Here is a 19,956-nt window from a genome sequence, read left to right on the forward strand (position 1 = left end):
CCAATTGAATTGCCGCTCGACATTTCTTTCCAGATTTGGTTCATTTTTGATCCATTTACGATTTGGTTGAACTATTTTCCGGATTCGACTATGTAAATTGCGATGAGCATCCCATACTTCCTAAGACAACCTGGGAGTACTTTTCAAGACGCATCCGATGCTATTATTTGCAAAAAACATTTTGACTGGGCTTACTGAGCAATTTATAAAAATATGAAATGAGGTTTCTGGCGAAAATGTCGAGATTTAACATACAAAGATCTCATAAACGCTGTTTCAGGGGTTGCCTTGGGTCAAGAGAAGCATTTTGAATTGATACATACCATAGCAAAAGTCTTCATTTTGGAGGTCAAAAACGCGATCGTTTGATTTTCAATAAAAACCACGAGGTATCCCTCATGATTTTTTGTCGATTTTCGACGATCCCAAAAAAGTTGAGCAAAGGTGTCAGAAAGTTAGTGCCGGATGAGAGCAATTGTTTGGTGCTATTCTAGTAGTCTAAAACAGCCTCCAACACGAGAAGCCACGGCTCGAATACATCCAAATTTCGCTGTGTTTTTCATAAACTCTTGCAAAACAAACTTTTATGCAACTGTGGTGTAGGACATCAATGCAGCACAACTTGAAGCCAGATACACAATCAAGAAAATTATTGACTCGGCCAACCCATAAACATCCTTAATAACACAAATACAACCATTGACTTCAAGGGTCTTTATCCTTTTAGGAATAAAGTGTAGGTTTTTTTTTTTTTTATTCAAGGGTTCAAATTCATTAACATGGCATATCATGCAATCTTTTTATTTTATATATTTGGGTTGTATTAAATGTTTATGTTTCATTCAATAGCTCATGTCGAAAATGACACATTCATATGACGCTCATGAAGAGAAATAGCGAATAGTTGATCATATGACGACGAGCGATCTGATAAAACCTCTTCAAAATGCGTGAGTCTAGTACCCGAATGTACAACTGGAAAGCAGGTACATGATTTGATACCGAGTATGCTCCTTTGCAGTGTACGATGCAAGCATCAATTTCAGTATTGCACCATGTATGATCTCTCCATAAGTTGAATTTACTCAATGAAATCCACTCACACTCATGTGTTTCTATTTTAAGATCTTGAATCTTGATAACTTTCTTAGTGATCGCCTTAAACTCTAGATGCATGTCAATAGTAAAGGCTTCAGGACATCGTGCATGAGCAGAACTACGGGATTGAGAGCCGTTCACTATAATAGCGCAAGTATTATGTAGACGAACTATTATCTGTCTGCGTTGCCAAGCAATATACGCATCATTTCATCCAACCTTAACAAGTAGTGATAGATCAAACAAACATCTTTCTATTTGGAAAGTCGGATTTAATTTGCTACATGTTCTATTATAACTGATTTTATACTGATCATGGTTGATTTGCCGAGATATTTTGCTTATTTGTATATTCCAAAAGAAAGAAAGGAGATGCTTAGAGATGGAACAACAAAACATGCAATGAAAAAACCAAATCAAACAATAGCATCTCTGCCCATTCGATAGCCGGAAGACGAAATCAGATATCAAGAATTTGAAAGATTCTATTCTTACTCTTTATGGCAAAAAAAGAACAAATCTTGAACAAGGTGGCACCTTGATCAGTTCAATCATATTTAATCGCCTCTCCGTTTTCGCTAATCTGGCTCAACATCTACGCATTTCGCGGGAAAATAAAAAAAAAGTGGTGAGTTAATTTTGAATAAATGTTCAAATTTAGATTCTCATTTATTGCAAACGACACACATTATAACAACAATTAACCGCTGGAATTCACACGGCATCGCATCAAGTTTCTCGCATCACCAGCCAGGGAATTGAACACCAAGGCCAGATTGCAAACAGCTGTATTCAGAGATAACATCTGGCATACAGTTTCATGGAAACGTTCTGTTGGAAAGTAAAACAAGGAGAAAAGAGGGGTATCAGGTTATAATTCTCCCTCCCAAGAGGCTAATTTGATGAGAAAATATAGGGGGGGGGGGGCTTGGATATTTTTGAGACATTGGATGTCGATCGAGCCACAGATAAAGAATTCCAATGCCTGACCTGATCAGCTCAGAGATATTAAACTTGCTCTCTCAATTAGTTTTAAATTTTTTTTTTTGCCTCACAATAAAGTTTAATCGACTACGCAAGTAATCAGCGAGGACCTGACATGTATTGTTACCCATTACCATGAGAAGTCAATTGACGATAACAAGCATGGTCTGTTGTAGTTGATTTCCGAGATAACAAACCTCAACTCCTTGTACCACAATGAAATGCATGATTCGAGGCGGTATCATTTGACATCTAATTCGATTACTGCTCGTCAAAAAAAAAACGAACCATCATTGGCAACCATTAGATTTTAAAGATTGCAGTAATCCGACAAGTCGACTCACACGCAGCAAGCTTGGAAAAGGGCTTTTCCATCTTGAATGTGTGGTATCGGATACCAAAAAGCCCACATGGCTGTATTTGTTTATACGCCCTTTAGCCAAATGTACATATCTGAGAGTTTTTCATAGAAATGAACCTGTAAAATGAGAATCATGTATGACAGACTAACACGTCTATGTTGCCCCCCCCCCCCCCTCCTCCTCCGTCATGTCATTGTGATATCACTTGGCGATACTTTTCTGATGCAGTATGCGCTTTCAACATTTGAGCGATGCAAATAACACGGTAGTTGAGTTTATATCGTTTGAAACCCATGAAGATTTCACAGAAGAAATCGATCAAGGTAGACCAAAAGATGACCTTAGCACGCGCATAATATATGCCATGCTAAAACTACACTACAAGACAGAAACAAAATGCAAAACTCACCTCGTAACGTTCACACGCGCAAATAGCGAAAACCTTAAAAAAATGATGAAGGGGCATGTAGCTGTAGTAATCGAGCATGTACACACAAACATACAAATAGATCCTATTGATAACCTGTTGCAAACCTTTCTATCTCTGGAGGTGATCTAAAAATCCAAAAAAAAAAAAAATCCTTGGACAAAAAAATCGGCTGATTTTGGACTCATTTCCTGTTCATCCCTCCCTCATCTTCACAGCCAGCAAACATGTTGCTGGATATCAGAAACAAGGGTTTCACCGAGCTGCTCACTAAAAAAAAAGGCCGCATGAAAAAGATATAAAATGATCCATCCCTAATCCACCTTTCCCAGTTTTTTTTTTTTTTCTGTATACTGTATACACATTAATACAAATCTTAAATATGTCTGAAGAAACTTTCACTGCCTGGGCCTGTAAATCCAAGTCTGCTCCTCTCGAACCCATGGAGATGACCTTCTGTCACTGGGATGAAGATATGGTCCAAATGGATATCATCTGTTGTGGTGTCTGTGGTACTGATCTTGTAAGTCATTCATACCCTATTCTCTCAATTGAACATGCTTATTCATGTTATTCAATAGCACACTGTCGATGAAGGTTGGGGACCTACCGAATTCCCTTGTGTTGTTGGTAAGTTATTCATGCAATTCTCTTGTCATTCAGCCATACTAACTGGAATGCTTAGGTCACGAAATCATTGGTACCGTCACCAAGGTCGGTAAGAACGTTCAACGCATCAAGGTCGGTGACCGTTGTGGTGTTGGTTGTCAATCTGCTTCTTGTGGCAAGTGTGATTTTTGTAAGAAGGGTATGGAGAACTTGTGTTCCACCCACGCTGTCTGGACCTTCAACGATCGTTATGACAACGCTACCAAGGATAAGACCTATGGTGGTTTTGCCAAGAAGTGGAGAGGTAACCAAGAATTTGTCGTTCATGTCCCCATGGATTTCTCTCCTGAAGTAGCTGCCTCTTTCTTGTGTGGTGGTGTCACTACTTATGCTCCTCTCAAACGTTACAATGTCGGTAAGGGTTCCAAGGTTGCCGTTCTCGGTCTTGGTGGTCTCGGTCACTTTGGTGTCCAATGGGCCAAGGCTATGGGCGCCGAAGTTGTTGCTTTTGATGTTATTCCTGACAAGGTTGATGATGCCAAGAAGCTCGGTTGTGATGACTACGTTCTCATGCAAAAGGAAGAGCAAATGGAGCCTCACTACAACACCTTCACTCACATTCTTGCCACCAAGATTGTCAACAAGTGTTGGGATCAATACTTCAAGATGTTGAAGAACAACGGTATCTTCATGTTGTGTGATATTCCCGAAGTCCCTCTCTCTGGTATGTCTGCTTTCGTCATGGCCGGTAAGCAACTCACCATTGCTGGTACTTTCATCGGTTCTCCCTCTGTTATCCAAGAATGTCTCGATTTCGCTGCCAAGCACAACGTCCGCACTTGGGTCAACACCTTCCCTATGGAGAAGATCAACGAAGCTTTCGAATTCGTTCGTCAAGCCAAGCCTCGTTACAGAGCTGTCGTCATGAACTAAGTTTCTTACAGTCCGTAACCTACTGCATTTCTAATCTTCATTCAATAATTTCAATTCATTTCCCTTAGCAATAAATAAATTTTGCATTAGTACATATAACTCATACTTGCCTTTTGATCAGATATAGTTTCACAAACGCATGCCAGATTTCATCTACAGTGAAACATTCATCGATCTTGACTCATTGAAATCATCCAAGTCATCTTGAGAGCAATCCTAACAGTTGGCTTACTGGCAACGATGATCTATCCATGTTGTCTGCCCCCGAGACTGGTTCGCAAGTGTCTTGCTCTATTTGCTTGCTCAATTGAGACTTTGCATGAAATGTGTCAAGCTGACCTTTGCGTGTGATATTGTCAATGCGCTCTGGAATTCTTTCAAGGTTTCAATGTTGGCCTGTTGATGCCCTTTGGTTCCGTGTATCCAATCAACGTGGTCAGTTGCTTGATACCTGCCTTGCTGAAGCTGTACTCTCATGCCATTTTCCTTATAGTGTACCATGTGGACGTCCGTGTCCTATGACGATGTTACATTTTGACCTACCGTGTAACTGCGCACGAACACACAGCTTCTAAAATCATGATGTGAGGATGAAGAAAGCGTACTCGCCGTTGTGCCACTAGCTGGCTGTCAATATCTGTGCCTTGCTGTTAATTTCAAACAAGAGACTAGAATCAAAGCAAAATTCTGTTATATGGGATTGCAGTTGGTATCGAAAGACTCTTTGATGATCTGTAATTGCTACTCATGGGCATTGAATCCTCAGTGATAGTACCAAGTCTGTCACTTTGATAGAGAAGCCCAACTTTTCATTCGTATCGCCAATGATCGGTGTATCATGTATAGAGAAGCATGCAGAGGATGGCCTTATCAACTACCGATGAACACTGTGCATTGAGGCGTTTATGTTGATGAATGGTCTCCCCCCCCCCCCAAAGCACTCCATCATGGCAGGAATGTTCATACCCCGCTTTCTATCAACAACGGCATTAAAAGTAAGTAACAGATAGTAAAGCTCCATCAGAGGGACAAAGAATTTGTTGTCGAAACGAGTGGTGAAAGACTGAATTCAGTTGCGAAATCGATGTCCATGTAGCCAATGTCAAATTTTTCAAACTTGGTGATAGCGTTGGTTGTTCTCTTCATGTTCCTGACAACATCGATCCCTTTGCCAATGGAGATTGGTCTTTACATGGGCTTGATTTGCCTAATCTCGTGCATGGATCCTAAGCAGAGCCATCAAAAAACCACTCAACCATTCTCATTTTTCGACTCACTACTGTAAGAAAGGTAAAATTATGTCCTCTTATTCTCAATCTCGCTGCCAATGCTCATTACCTGGCACATTACCGAGCTCATAAGCGATGACTCGCCAAACGGAGCGAAAAACGCAATGTTTTATACGTGTTATTTCAATGGCAAGTCCAAGCTTAGCAGACTGATAAAACCAGTACCCCTCGTTTACTGACAAGCATAGATACATGTCAACAAAGAATGCTTAGCTTTGTTTCCTCTTTTACTCATTGGACTGCTTGGATACCTATTACATCTAATGGGGGGAGGGGGTTCCTTTAGAAAGATGCCGGTAATAATGGATATATATTTATTGCTCATTTGTGTAAGGTAGGCTTTCAACCATGTCATCATAGGCGCATGGCATTTTATGTACAGTGAGCTTTATGAAAACAACCCTCTAGCCTCTTTGCTTAAATCATCGTTTCCTTGACTTGATAGCCATTGATGCCACTGATGTGCACGAGGATCCTCCGCTTCTGGGTCAACAGTGGCTAAAGTAGCAGATCGATGCAGTATATCTTCAGATCCAATAATGTAATACATGTGATAAGTCTTTGGTTGGATCTTGTATCGCATGTGAGATTTGACATGAATATCCAGCTGTTTGTCTTGTGCTGATGATGATTTCAAGTTTCTATGTAGATCATGTCAGTGTTGTTGCTGATTTCAGTCATCCTTTCGACTCTCTTACCTTTGCAAAAAGGACGGTTTCAATAGCAACTTGTTGATGCCTTCCGTATCATGCATCCAATCTACGTAGCTAGCCAAGTAATCCTCGTACGACTCCTGTTCTGTGGAGCGTAATGACATGTCATTCTCTTTATCAAGTAATTGAATATGCGCCATGTGAGTATCCGTGTCCTATTGTGCGATGCTTTTTTTTTAGCTCATTGTGTAACTGGATTGCGCACAGGCTACCAACTTACAAAGGTGATTTTGTACAGATTCTCCTCTGATTCTAGAATGCCCTCTGCCAGAGATCGATAGATGGAGAGTGTTCTCCCTGTAGGACTATCCACGGATTGTTGATCCCGACTGAATAATTTGAATAGCTCGTTAGATTTCCTGTCTGTCGAGATGGTTTGTATCTACGATGGAGAGATGAGTACCACAAGATAAGCCATGTGCGTTATACCTAAAAACCCTACCTGCTTGATCAATGTCTGTATCGTTCTGTCAAATGTAAATGCGAGGTATGCTTCAATACCAAACAAGTAGCGCACATTCTCTTCAAATGTTGCTTGGTCAATCTCTCCCTCAAAGTACTGATCCAGCATCTCCAACAAAGCATGGTAATATCCATGCGACAGGTCAATGTCCTCAAAACGATTAGGCACCAGATCCAGCTCCACTGCCGTCTTGTTGAACTTCTTTTCTGATCCACATTCAGAGCTAATGGCCTTCATCTTGTACAAGCGCTCATAAATGGTGAGATACAAGCGGAATAGGCAGTAGTAAGGTGAACTGCAAAAGAAGCTGTAGATGCGTTTCTGGTTGATGATTTCAGGTGCTGTAGCTGCTGCTGCCACTGCAAACAGATCGGCAGAATCCTCTACTTCCTCCATAGTAACATCTTCTGGTACAGTAACGCCATCTTCTCCCTCCGCCGTGCGAGTGTCTGCACTTTGTTTAAGCTCACCCTTGAGTTGTTTGCCTTGACTGTCTTCAGATGTAGCTCGTTTCAAGGAAGATGTACTGTCACTTGCTGCTACGGGAGACTCTGTTTCTTCTGTATTGGATCTACCAGGCTGGTGCTCTCTGTCTTCATGCCCGCTTGCTTCTACCTCTTCTTCCTCCGGCTCGACGCTTGACCCTAATGGCAATGTGTCCTTGACATGGAAGAACACGGGAATAAACGATCTCAGAAAACTCTTGACTTTCTGTTTGTCGACAGGCGCGTATCCACTTTGTTTATCCATAAATGAGCAAATCAAATGCGCAATGTCCTTGAACAGTGTATCGTCTCGAAATTCAAACTGAAATTGCACCAACTCTGTGGGGTTCTCCTTTTGAAGTGTTTCGATTTCTGTGACAAGACTCTTGGTGGTCATGGCCTTGCGATCATTTACTTTGAAAACGGGGCTTTGATAGTCCAACGAGCGGTAAAAGTTCTTGAGATCAATGTCTCTCCAAATCTTGTTCCAGTCTCTTTGTGCTCTTCGCCACTCTTTGTCCTTGATTTCAAGACGCCTCAGTACAATAGGCACCACAGTCGCTGGTTTTTGATACAGCATGTCGATGATCTCCGTGCCTCGCTCGTCGTCATAGATCTTTCGAATGATACGCTCGTAGATGGATACAGTGGGTCCGCCTAAGCCTGGCTCCAGTCGCATGGCTGTTTGTTCTTCAGGTGACATGCGTTGAATGCGTTCAGCAATAGGCTTCAAGAGTGCAATGGTGTTCAAGTTGGCTTCAATATTGAGGTCATATTCGTAGCGTTCCTCTTCACAGCGGTGCAATGCTTCCTCGTATTGGTTCTTCTTGGATGCCACAAATCCACTGTCTTCACTGGCCCAGATGGGATGTGACACGTACGCATCGTTCAGTACCTCCCAGCACATTTGATCTCTACCAGAACATGGCTGATTTTGCCATTCCTTGGACACCACACGGTAACTAGGACTATCCTCCGCAGCATCGCATTTGTTCAAATCGGGTTTAACAGCAGACACGGCAGGCTTCTCAATTGCTGGTGCGCTGGGCTCGTATCCAATCACATACATGAAGGTACCCATCAACTCCTTGTTGTTTCCCAAGAAGCCTTTGACTTGAGCTACCAGTGTATCAATATCCACAATCTCTTGCGTGTACAGGTTGAGTAATTTGAGGAATTCTTCATAGGAGGGTTTGTTGCCAATGTGCATTTTGATTCTGTCAAACAAATCCACCTCCTCTGCGGATATACTTGGTCTTTGAGGATCGAATAGACTGTATGAACCTGCGTCCTCCTCTTCTTGCATATACTGCTGTTGCTGATCCTGATAGAGCTTCGTCTTTTTGGTGACATGGCCCTTCTTTCGCTTATGAGCAGGTGCGCTGGATGGTGATGCTACTCTTTTGAATCCGATATGATTGGTGGAATGAGGCTCGTATAAAGGCGGTGATAGACGCTGGTCGTGAGTTGATGTTCCTGCTGACGATGTGATTTCAGGTAAGAATTGCTTGAATTCTTCTAACAAGTCGTCAGCGCCGTTGAACAAGTAGCGCACATGGTCATACACTTGTTCGATTGGTTTTTGCTCTTTCTGATAGGTCTTTAACACTTCAAGAAATTGCTTGTAGACGTTTGGATTGTTTGCGAATCGATTCTAATGAGGGGCATGGTTAGTATAAGAAGAGATAATGATATACAGCGCTACACATACCTTGATTCTGTTGACATAGTTGATGGCATGATTGAATTCCACTGGAGGTTTTTTATCAGCTGCATGTGGTGGTGGCGAAGTGGAGGACGATACATGTCTGGAAGAGGCGGAAGTGTATGGCTGAGCAGAAGCTGGTGCTGGTGGAATCATGTGCTGAGGTGAATGATGAGGAGGAACACGGGAAATGGAGGACACAGCTGAGGAAGGCGGATAGAGTCTGTTGCTAGAATTAAACGGCGGTGGTGGTGGTGGTGGTATAACAGAAGCCGTCTTGTGATGCATCTGTTGTGTTGATACGGTTTGTTGAGACGGCGGTGGTGGAGGTAAGTAAGTGGGTGAAGAAGAAGGAGCAGGATAATAAGGATGCTCTTGCTGGTGCAATAAATGCTGCTGTGATTGAGGCTCCATCTTTAGCATGTCCTCTGTAGTTGATGTGGTTGATGTGGTTTTATTGCCATTGGGAGTTGTCACAGTGATGCGATTAGGGTCTCTTGGGTCCACAGAGCATTCAATGCGGTATCCAGCAGGTAAAAAGGTGTTGAATCCAGAGATCAGGTGTGGATGCCCCTTAAACAGTGTAGACACTCGCTCAATGACGCCAGGTGTATCAATTGATTGGCTCTTGAAGTCTTTCATGATGTCTAGAAACTTGTTGTACACTTTAGGATTATCTATAAATCGATTTTTGACTTGATCTAGATAGGCCAACGCATCAACAACGTTTAATGGCCGATAACTGCCGCTGGATGGTGAGGAAGGGCTTGCTTCAGCACTGGTCCTCATGGTACCTGATGTGGTTGTGGTTGCTGATGCGGTGGAGATGGGCTCAGCTGTTACGTGTTGCGGTATATCACTGTACTTTGGCCTGCTTCTTGCTCCTATGGCAGAAGAAGATGATATGTGCGAATTCCCATTGTTGGCGGTGACTAAACCAGCGGCAGAAGCAGACGATGTAGTAGTAGTAAGTGTACTTTGGTAATTGTGATGTGATGAAGGAGGAGGTAGTATTGAGTAAGCTGAAGTGTATGGATGTTGATTCATGTGATTATGATGACCATAAGGCAAAGTACTCACGAGTGGAAGCGAAGAAGTAGGTACCGAAGGTCTCCTAAACGATGAACGAGCCTTTTAGCCATCGATTCACGACCAATGTTGGATCAACTCACCTCGGATCCGCCTGAGAAGGCTGGTTGGGCACTGTCATGATTTCTACGAATTATAACAAGCAGAGAAGAACAAGAACAAGGAAAGAGTGAGCGTTATGTTGTTTCCTTTTGAACAAATGGATTGTGCCCTTTTCCGGATCTTGAAAATATTGTGTTATTACTCCTCTGAGGGGAGTTGCTGCCTCTCTCTCTCGCTTTTAGTCACACACACACACACATATATACACACACACACACACACACATAAATACACAGATGATTCGAATCAGATGGCTGATAAACCTGGTTCAGTTACACACAAATTAAAATTTCATATATAAATCAAATCATCTGTAAATTACAAGGATATTTAGCCTCTTTTCGTTTTTGTTTAGTTGACTCGAGATGCACTCTCATCCAACATCACCAACGATCCAGAGATCGAACACACCCATACCATGGAAAACTCATTTGATGAAGAGCTATCATGATAATTACAGTGGCAGCAAGGATGATCCAGGTAAGCATGAGATAGATCATCTTTTCACTGTGCTGATTAGACTGATATGTGGCATACAATGTATATAAAGCGTATGTTTCCATGTGTAATATAAAGAGGTCAGGGGATATATCAATGCATTGCTTGCAATTTCGAGGCTTTTTAAAAGACGATGCTCGGTTCCTTAAATTCACATTGGCCATGAATGATAACATGTTGATGGGCGATATCAAATCTGATCCAAATGCCAAAATCAGCTGGTAAACTTTATGGCGCTTCTATAGCATATTAATGTACTAATATAATGGCCATCAGGACCATGCCAAAAACTAAAGAATACTACATTTTCAAGGGCAAATTCTACATTGCTTCATCGCCTATTCAAGTGACACGATTCCCTCCTCCAAAGATTATCGATGATGATACAAGCGCACCCGATTACTGGGAAGATCAGCGTATACAGCAGTGGAATGAATTAGACACTCAATCTCGCGCTACGTTTACATGGCCTTCCAGGGCAGAGACACCCAGAGCTGCTGATATTGCTTTTTCTTGTCAGACTCTCAGCACGCAGGACAAATCATTAGTGCATGATATAGCCATGGATAACTTTTGTTTGCTGGTGTACAAGGTGACGGATGTAGAGCATCTCGACTATTCAGTCTTTCCTCCTAAAAGATTGGTATGTGTGTTATTGAGTATGCATGAAATGGATGACGGTTTGCTGATGTGGGTTTGTGTGATCATAGGTTTATAAGCTATTAATCAAAACAAATGTATGGGATATTCAAGTAGCAAACCCGTAGTTGATCTATTGTAATTTTATAGCGAGAGTTGTACACAATAAACCCAAAATTGACCACTGTAAAGATCCAGATTAGCTTTAAAACGTTGACTAATCATGGTAGCTCATAAAACTGGCAGTATCCACTGTTTCAACCACTGAAATCATGCATTTCACTGTGGTTTTCGATTGAATGAAAGCCTTAAGCCACATGTCTGTGTTTTGAGAAAGTGCTTGTCCAGAACGAACAAAATACAGGTTTCAAGGAGCGTGTATAGATCAGGTTTATTTGTGTGATATATTGAGAGAAAAGTAGTTTTAACTATGCCGCAAATGTATGAAGAATTTAACACGCTATGGGCTGTTTAATGGCATCACTGAGTTCATTGTGAAGGGCTTACTTGATATCATGATTAAATTCCATGCTATCAACGTCATCTTCGCAATCGTCGCTGCTCTCTGTATCCTTTCTCTTGACCTTTAACGCCAATAAGAAATCAATGTTAGATCAAATAGATACAACACATTGTATGTATAACGCTTACCTTTTGATTTCCACTAGAAAGTTCCTTCATCTAAACATCAAGCCGAGCCATGAATATCATATTGCACTATACCATTTATACACTCAATCCACTGCCTACTTTATTTTCTGTCTTGATGCGAACAGAACGGTACTGATTACGCAGCAGTGCTAGTGTGGCCAGTTCCAATTCGAGCCCATTCAATACTTTCATTTTAGCCAGCTTCTCTTTCATAATTTGAATCTCTTCATCCAGCTGTTGAACCTCTCTTTTCTCCCCTTGAAGGGAGCTTGTCTTGCTAATGGTCATTTGAGTTTGTTTCATTACGTGTGTGCGAAAGAGTTGAATGGAAGGAATAAAGAGATGTGTCAAAAGCATAATTGCGCATGAAATAACAACCAAAATCCGCTTGTCCTGTAATGTGATCGCTTCAAGTAGCTCTCGAGGATACTAGCAAAATGGCTCTCATCCAAGCCCATAGTTGAGGCCAATGATCAAGGAATGCGAGAAGCAGAATCTTTCCTCTAGCATGGACATACACCCTTTCTCTCTTCGACTGCTCTGTCCTTGCTTTAATGTCTCATCAGATATCCTATATTTATGGACTCTTTGTTACTGAATCATCTAGCAATCATAGATTAGTGTAATATCCTGACCCCATTTTATTCACTTGTTGATGTAATGGTGAGAGTGGTGGACCACATACTTTCTGTGGTGGATCTCAAAGGAAAAGATACAGTGACCAAGATGAGCTTTCGGCAGGCTCCTCTCAATAATTTTTCGTACTATACTATACTTATAAAACAGACAGCACATGAACCTATGTAGAGAACATACAAACCTACGTTGATTTCTGGGAAATGCCTATAATTCTATGTAATTCATTCTGCCAATCAACTTGCTTTCATTTTCATTTAATTAAAAATAGGTAACGTTGTAATACAAAATGAATTGCAACATCACACCTACAATTCCCCCCTCATCACCGCCAATTATTGATCTTTGCCTTGCAGCACTGCCCCTGGAGCTGATTTACCCAGGCGATTCGCGTGCTAAAAGGTCCGCAGAAACAGTTAATGGCTTTCAACGTTTCTAAACATACAACTACGGTCCAGAAGTTCCTGGCAACGCAACAAAGCAAAGATCAACGACAGGTTTATATATGCAATATGACATATAATTTTGTTGTTTTTTGTTCCCCATATTGTGCTGACACTGACTCAGCGTGTCTATTACTATCAGCCATCTCTTCTTGTTAATCATGAGTGCCTAACATCGTGGATAGACTTTAAATCTAGTTTTATGGCTATATATATGGCATCTCTGTTGCGCATGACCATCAAAAGTGTCCTGCTGACCCAACGAACATTATTTTGTTTAATCTAAGCAAGTTGTTGGATCCAGATTTGCATAATATCATCGAAGCTTAAGTCTTAAAATTGCTGTAATCGCGTATTTCAAAGAGAAGTACCTTAACTTTCGAAGTAGAATTGTTGTACCAGAAGGGCTGCAAGTGTCTATAAAGATTAAGGTATTCTTGATGGGTAGATATGTCTGTGTTGTGCAACAACATGGACAAGCTATGATAATTGAAGTGCATCTCAGCTATCTAAATACTGAGGTTCACCAGATGTGATAAGCGTTTTACAAGATAAATTGCTACTTTGGCATTCAGAACTTAGTATAAATAGAATAACTCTTGTCTTCATCAATAAATCTTTAGTTTTTGTGTCTGATCTTATTCAAATAAGTCTTTTCTTGTTTTTATAATATCGAACATTTTTTATAGCTACAAATAATAATCCTTTTATTTTTTGTGCTTAACAAGAATAAAAGATTCCATCGCTTAGAAAATGAGTTTTATGCAATGTAGAACATCACAGGTATCAGACAGAACTTTAATTTATCTACTTCTTGGCCAACGCAACCTATTACCCCTTAGTTTTAGGTCGAATTCTGTTCAAATCTAGCTATTTTCAAGCATGAATAACTCATGCTACAAAGCGTTTTGAGCGTTTGGAATAGCACCAAACGACTCCTCTTGACCACGCTCTACTCACTAATGGTTTATCTCAAATTTTTTTGGGCCACTGCAAATTTATAAAAATCCTCATTTTTACATAAGTATCAGCAAGGGAAAATACTTGAAAATCAAACGATCGCGTTTTCACCCCAAAAACGAAGACTTTTCCTATGATACATATTAGATCAAACTGATCGTAAAGATAAAATGCAACATTGAAAACTCTTTCTATGAGACCTTCTTCATATGCTACATTTTGACATATTCGCAGAAAACCGGTTTTGAAACTTTCGCAAATTGCTCATTATTTTCAGTCTGAAAGCTCAATGTAATCAACATCATTCGATGCGCCTTTATTGACTCTCCATAATCATATTAGAAAGTTGAGTGTGACAACGACAATTTTCATAGTCAAATTTAGCAAAAACGTTTAAAGGATGTCAAATCAAGTCAAATTTGAATACAAAAATTGCAACTGCACAAATCCAAATTTGAGTGCCGCAGCGACAGATGATGTGGCAGAAAACTGAGGCCAAATCTACTGGCTGTGACGACGGGTATGGCGCTCCCTCATTTTTCCGCATCCTCTTTTTTTTTTCCTTTTGCATAACGCGTTTAGTATCAGACCATGGTGGTTTTGGAAACCGTTTGAATGATAATAATACTCTAGCTTCTAATAACACGGGCTTGTACTGTTAGAAGTACTTGGTACTAGTTCTTTGAAATGGGATACAATAGGTACCATTCGATAACGAGCACTGACATACGTAAAATCAGCATTAATTGAATTTGTTTATTAGGTTTTGATACTTTTTTTTGCCTGTTTGACGTCGGTACAGTTGTCATTACCTCTCTGCTATCTCGGCTGTCTGATTCTTTGGTTTACCATGTCTGGTTGTTTCTTCTTTGGTCTCTATCTCTGGCGGTTGCTTCTTTAGTCTTTGTCTGGTCTCTGGTGACGCTCGTTCTTCGGTTTTTCTATGGTGTTGCTGCTGGTGTTGTTGCTACTGCTAGTTTGGTCTTTCTTGGTCTGCTATCTCTGTTATATGCTTGCTCTTTGGTCTATTTCTGGTAATTGCCTGTTCTCTAGTCTATCGGTGGCTGTGGTAAATGGAAAGTATCTTTTTTTCTTGTGGTCGCAATGATATAAAGCTTCTTTGGACGTTTGTATTATTGCTTCCTTTCTCGTGATAATGCATTCGTAATGTTGCTTTGTTGCATTTTTTTCTTTTTTTGTTGGCTGTGATATGATCGGCTCAACGGATGCTTGCAATGTTGTTGCTTCTTATGTATGAACAACAAGCATAATGTACTACTATATATCTGTATTGCCGTCGTAATACTACTTTGTTATATGGTCGTGAATTGTTGTTTGTGTTGCCTCTGTGGCTTCACATAAACAACATTAGTCATTGTGTTGTATTGCACACTTATAATACTGCTGTTGCTCCTGCAATTGTGTGTATTTGTGTTGCTTTATATCCGACTATTATCATGCATGTTGCTCATGTATGCATTTTTGTTGCAATAACAGCAAGCTGTTCTGAACATCTTTGATGTTGTATTTGTTGTTATACTTTTCTTTTGACTCACTTTTTTGTGTGAGTGTTCCTTTTTTGCTTACATACTACCATACTTCTATGGTATAGTATGCTCTTTTCTTTTTTTTTCCTTTCTTCTATTATGTTTCTATGAAGCATACCTTTTTACGTTGTGTGGATGTGCCTATCCCTGAAGCTCAACAAGACTTTATCCGAGGCTAGGAGGTAGATAGGCCGCCTCCACTTGGTTATCGCTACTTACTTTAGTGATGATTGAGGGTCTCAACGCCAGAATCTAAAGCTCGGTGGTGTAAGTAAGGCATGCTCTAGCACTTGGGGGAAGTTTGATGATAGCAGCGGCTATATTGCTATTATAGCGGCGCTTAAAATTTTGCCTCACATCAAAACAGAGGGAAACCCTCGCAATTTTTTTTTTAGGTCAGCGGAGTTTTCAAGCAATCTGATTGGCTCGCAGGTTCAGGGACCGAAGGATTCTAGCTAGTTGATCTCCTATTGATTTATCATTTATCATGATATTATGTTTGTAATAAAAGGGTAGCCAAATGAATACAATATAAGTCCTTCGTTAATTAAAAGTATAAAATTAGGTGTAATCATTTGATCTAGCATGCATTAAACAGTAGCATGTGAGGGATGTCCTTTAAACCTGTTGTTATATGAGGGGAAGAAAGCCTTATAGGTACAATAATACTGTTTGTAATGAAATAGCCACCCAAACGCAACTTAATTGAAAACCAAAGTTCATCAAATAGCACTCATTCAAATTCATGCTATTTGGATCTATTAATGAAAGCGCTCAAATGTACATCAAAAACCCATTTAAAAATACTAAAGTAAAGATACACGCTTATATCGCACATCGTGTGAATGAATCACTCCTGATCACAGTGTATTCAATCACACCCATGATGGTCGTAATAAGTGATGGTATCTTTATCCAAATAGAATTAAATCAATAACAAGCATATTCAAATATGACAACTATGCCCTGCTGCCATAGTTGCACAATATCCCAGATAAAGGATTCCATGCTTCAATAACAAACATCACACTTTAAACCATCAAGGTTACATTAAATCATGCTATGACGATAGCTCACCCAAGCCCATCAAGGTTACTCAAATCGACCCTTATGGCCAGTGCTCCTGCATTGATTACCACTTTAAATCAAACATCAACAACATTTGCCAGATATCGCAATAGCAGCACCTATTGCTCTCTATCATCACTAATCCTACAAGCCAGATGCAAATGTATAAATACTCTTCTTTTTTTTTACTCAATTCCAGGATCTTCAGTTCATTTTATACACAAAATAAAATACAGTTGATTTCTATTGTATTTTACCTTTGCTTTATTTTTTTTTGTGAAATCCATTAAACCTGATTTCACTACACTGTTAAGCACAAAGAATAAAAGGATTATTATTTGTAGCTTATAAAAAATGCTCGATATTATAAAAACAAGAAAAGATTTATTTGAATAAGATCAGACACAAAAAAAACTAAAGATTTATTGATGAAGACAAGAGTTATTCTATTTATACTAAGTTCTGAATGCCAAAGTAGCAATTTATCTTGTAAAACGCTTATCACATCTGGCGAACCTCAGTATTTAGATAGCTGAGATGCACTTCAATTATCATAGCTTGTCCATGTTGTTGCACAACACAGACATATCTACCCATCAAGAATACCTTAATCTTTATAGACACTTGCAGCCCTTCTGGCACAACAAGTACACTACACCGTAAGTAGTACCAGGAGAACCTAATACTAGATGCCCCGCCAAACATGCGTTGTTTATGATTAATCTCCAACATGTTCCAATGTAATGGGTTGCCATCTTCTACCTCATATTCAAGATTTCGCATGTACAAAGGTATTTATTATTATCTCGAGATTTGGGCCATCCAAACTCAAACTTTAAACTACTTATGCCAGAGCTTTGAAAGTAGCATGTTCGTACAGCCAAATCTTGCGAGAAGAACGCTGGAAGACTACGATAGATTTTTCAATTCAGGGTATGCATATTCCACCACTTGAAAATAGCATCTCCAATATTCATTATCCCATGAACCAAGCTTTTCCTTTACGAGGCCCCCCCCCCCAAAAAAAATTGCTCAAAATGTTTGCATTTCAACTTCTTCTTATACACTCAAAATACTGGAAGCAAGTTTCACTTTTGAGGTTTGCAACGTTTCGTTTGGTGATAATGGTAGGAAGATGAAAGACAAAATTACGAAGGCAAGGCAATAGATATTTATTAAGCTAAAAGTAGGGGAATTGGGAATCGAAAAGTACTATGGTATATCCAAGCTACTACGTTATTTCAGTTTTGTTGAGACACCTTACATATATGATAAATGTAAGCGTTGCAACACGCTTAAATGCGAGCCCTGATCTTAAATGCAAAATGGCCACCCTATTTAAATTACATGGCATATGGCACTTTGAGCATAGGACCACTGCGATATAGGCTAAATGTTGCTGCTGTTTGACTAGAATGAAATACTCTCTATGGTAATAGTGGTATCATACATGATTTGATACAATATAAGGCTCAAGCGGCAAAAGAAAGAGAATCACAATTGAAACGCTTACGCGGGTAGCTCCACACTACTCAAGGAGTAGCTCAAATGTAGCTTTGAAGATTGGGCTCTCATCGATCGGCTGAACGCCCAAAATGTTCGGTTAGAGTTACAATAGAGGTAATTATGAGGCACAAATGTATGGATCATCTCCGAGCACGCGCAGCTAAATTTAAAGTTATGCATGCACGAAAGAGAGAGAGAGAGAGAGAGAAGCAGTGAAAGGATCAAACTCTATCTTGGAAACCCGTCGGAAAATTCTATGAGATGTCAGAGTGAAAGAGACAATCATCTCCTTTGTCCCGCCTACCATTTTTTCTGATTCAAAGGGCTATCAAGGAGACACGTTCAAAAAATCATGCCACTTTTTTCTTTTACAACTTTCCATGTTTTATGTAGTATTAAAAAAATGCATGAATCATTGAGAGCTAGCTAAAAAAGACGCGAATCCCTTTCATTTCATTCAAGGAGAAAGGAATCTGCTAACAACTCACGGTCTTTGCTTACTTTATTTTCTAAATTAAAATCCATATGATATTTGTGGTTATTACATGAATTTTAAATGCTATTTATATAACATTTGCACAAATGCCATCTAATTAATACATTGGAAAGATACTCGGCGATGCCTATGTATACTCTTTGTAACATGGGAAAGTGTGTTGTTGTGCAAATTATGCAGGATAACTTGTCTTTTAGAAATCTCAAGGAATCATCTCTTTTCAAAAACGTCATTTCCTTTTGCAGCTTTGGCCACGAAAGGTTAGTCATCTCAATGTAGATGTGCTACCCCTTGTCCACAAATTCACACTAAAATGCTTCCTCATCGTCACTTGCTCCCTCTGTGTATAATAATTCAGGAGAGATCAAAAAAGGGACACTGAAACAATCATTATTATTACGTTTAAATTTATCATCCAGGGGAATGATACAGCTTCTTTCTTTCGGTGCGATGTTTGCCAAAAGGCAACATTGCTACTGAGTGTAGGCAGCAACCTGGTTTGATTTCATTCAAATCACAAAGCTAAACACATCTAGTATTCACGCTCTTTCCCTCCTCCTCTCCCTTTTCCCCCCGATACTTTTCCAAGTTGACAAATACTTTACACTAATGTTTGCTTTTTTGAGGAGTCAATTAGAAGTTTAAAAGAATAGGGGAATGAGGGGAAGGGGAAGGGGAAGGGGAGGGATGTTTTTCAAAAACAAAGAGAGGAGCATTTGCTCACATATTAAATTAAATCTTAATGTTTAACCGACGAGTTTGTATACTTTGTGCAGACAGGAGACAGCCGAATGCTTTATCCAGCATACCTTGGCATAATGCTTTAATTATGGTTAGAGCCTACCGTGTCTTTTACGACCTCGACGCACAGATACATGTCAATTACCACTTTTTGCTCTGATAAGCTGGCTTTATTTTGTTTGTTGTTGATTTACTCACATCTCCTTACTTTATTAGTATTTTTTCGATCTGACACAACAGTAACAAGAGCCATGATAAACGCCCTTTTGCGCCATCGTTCTTTTTGATGCGGCATAAAGACTTATACCGCATGTGTCCTTCACAAAGGTTTAGCTCATATACATACATTTTGCAATGATGCATTGTTATAGTTTTCGGTTTTAGACCATAATTATGTACCCTGAGATGATAAAAATCATACGGATGTTTGATCAAATAGGCAATAAAAATGAGATTTATTCTATTCTATCCCTCTTTCTGTTTCTACGCCCCTGCATTGCACACATGAATCA

The 19,956-nt window shown here is 39.8% G+C and overlaps 4 protein-coding genes across 4 annotated transcripts; 2 read left to right on the forward strand and 2 right to left on the reverse strand.

Annotated features, from left to right (window-relative positions):
- Positions 1 to 3,253: 3,253 nt before the first annotated feature.
- Positions 3,254 to 4,413, forward strand: ATC70_011914 (Delta-12-fatty acid desaturase; the record flags this gene model as incomplete). Its single annotated transcript, XM_064831098.1, has 3 exons — positions 3,254 to 3,394; positions 3,453 to 3,501; positions 3,557 to 4,413. 3 exons carry the CDS (start codon positions 3,254 to 3,256, stop codon positions 4,411 to 4,413), a joined length of 1,047 nt encoding a protein of 348 aa, XP_064687966.1.
- A 1,677-nt stretch (positions 4,414 to 6,090) lies between these two features.
- ATC70_011915 (uncharacterized protein) lies at positions 6,091 to 10,278 on the reverse strand (the record flags this gene model as incomplete). Its single annotated transcript, XM_064831099.1, has 6 exons — positions 6,091 to 6,343; positions 6,401 to 6,570; positions 6,636 to 6,797; positions 6,858 to 9,017; positions 9,075 to 10,182; positions 10,241 to 10,278. 6 exons carry the CDS (start codon positions 10,276 to 10,278, stop codon positions 6,091 to 6,093), a joined length of 3,891 nt encoding a protein of 1,296 aa, XP_064687967.1.
- Positions 10,279 to 10,853: 575 nt separating this feature from the next.
- ATC70_011916 (uncharacterized protein) lies at positions 10,854 to 11,524 on the forward strand (the record flags this gene model as incomplete). Its single annotated transcript, XM_064831100.1, has 3 exons — positions 10,854 to 10,978; positions 11,034 to 11,400; positions 11,468 to 11,524. 3 exons carry the CDS (start codon positions 10,854 to 10,856, stop codon positions 11,522 to 11,524), a joined length of 549 nt encoding a protein of 182 aa, XP_064687968.1.
- Positions 11,525 to 11,899: 375 nt separating this feature from the next.
- Positions 11,900 to 12,335, reverse strand: DIA4_2 (Serine--tRNA ligase, mitochondrial; the record flags this gene model as incomplete). Its single annotated transcript, XM_064831101.1, has 3 exons — positions 11,900 to 11,980; positions 12,048 to 12,077; positions 12,147 to 12,335. The coding sequence occupies 3 exons, from the start codon at positions 12,333 to 12,335 to the stop codon at positions 11,900 to 11,902; spliced, it is 300 nt and encodes a 99-aa protein (XP_064687969.1).
- Between the last annotated feature and the right edge of the window lie 7,621 nt (positions 12,336 to 19,956).

This window comes from Mucor velutinosus (genome assembly GCF_035048745.1).
Source record: "Mucor velutinosus strain NIH1002 chromosome Unknown tig00001567, whole genome shotgun sequence".
Classification (NCBI taxonomy): Eukaryota; Fungi; Mucoromycota; class Mucoromycetes; order Mucorales; family Mucoraceae; genus Mucor; species Mucor velutinosus.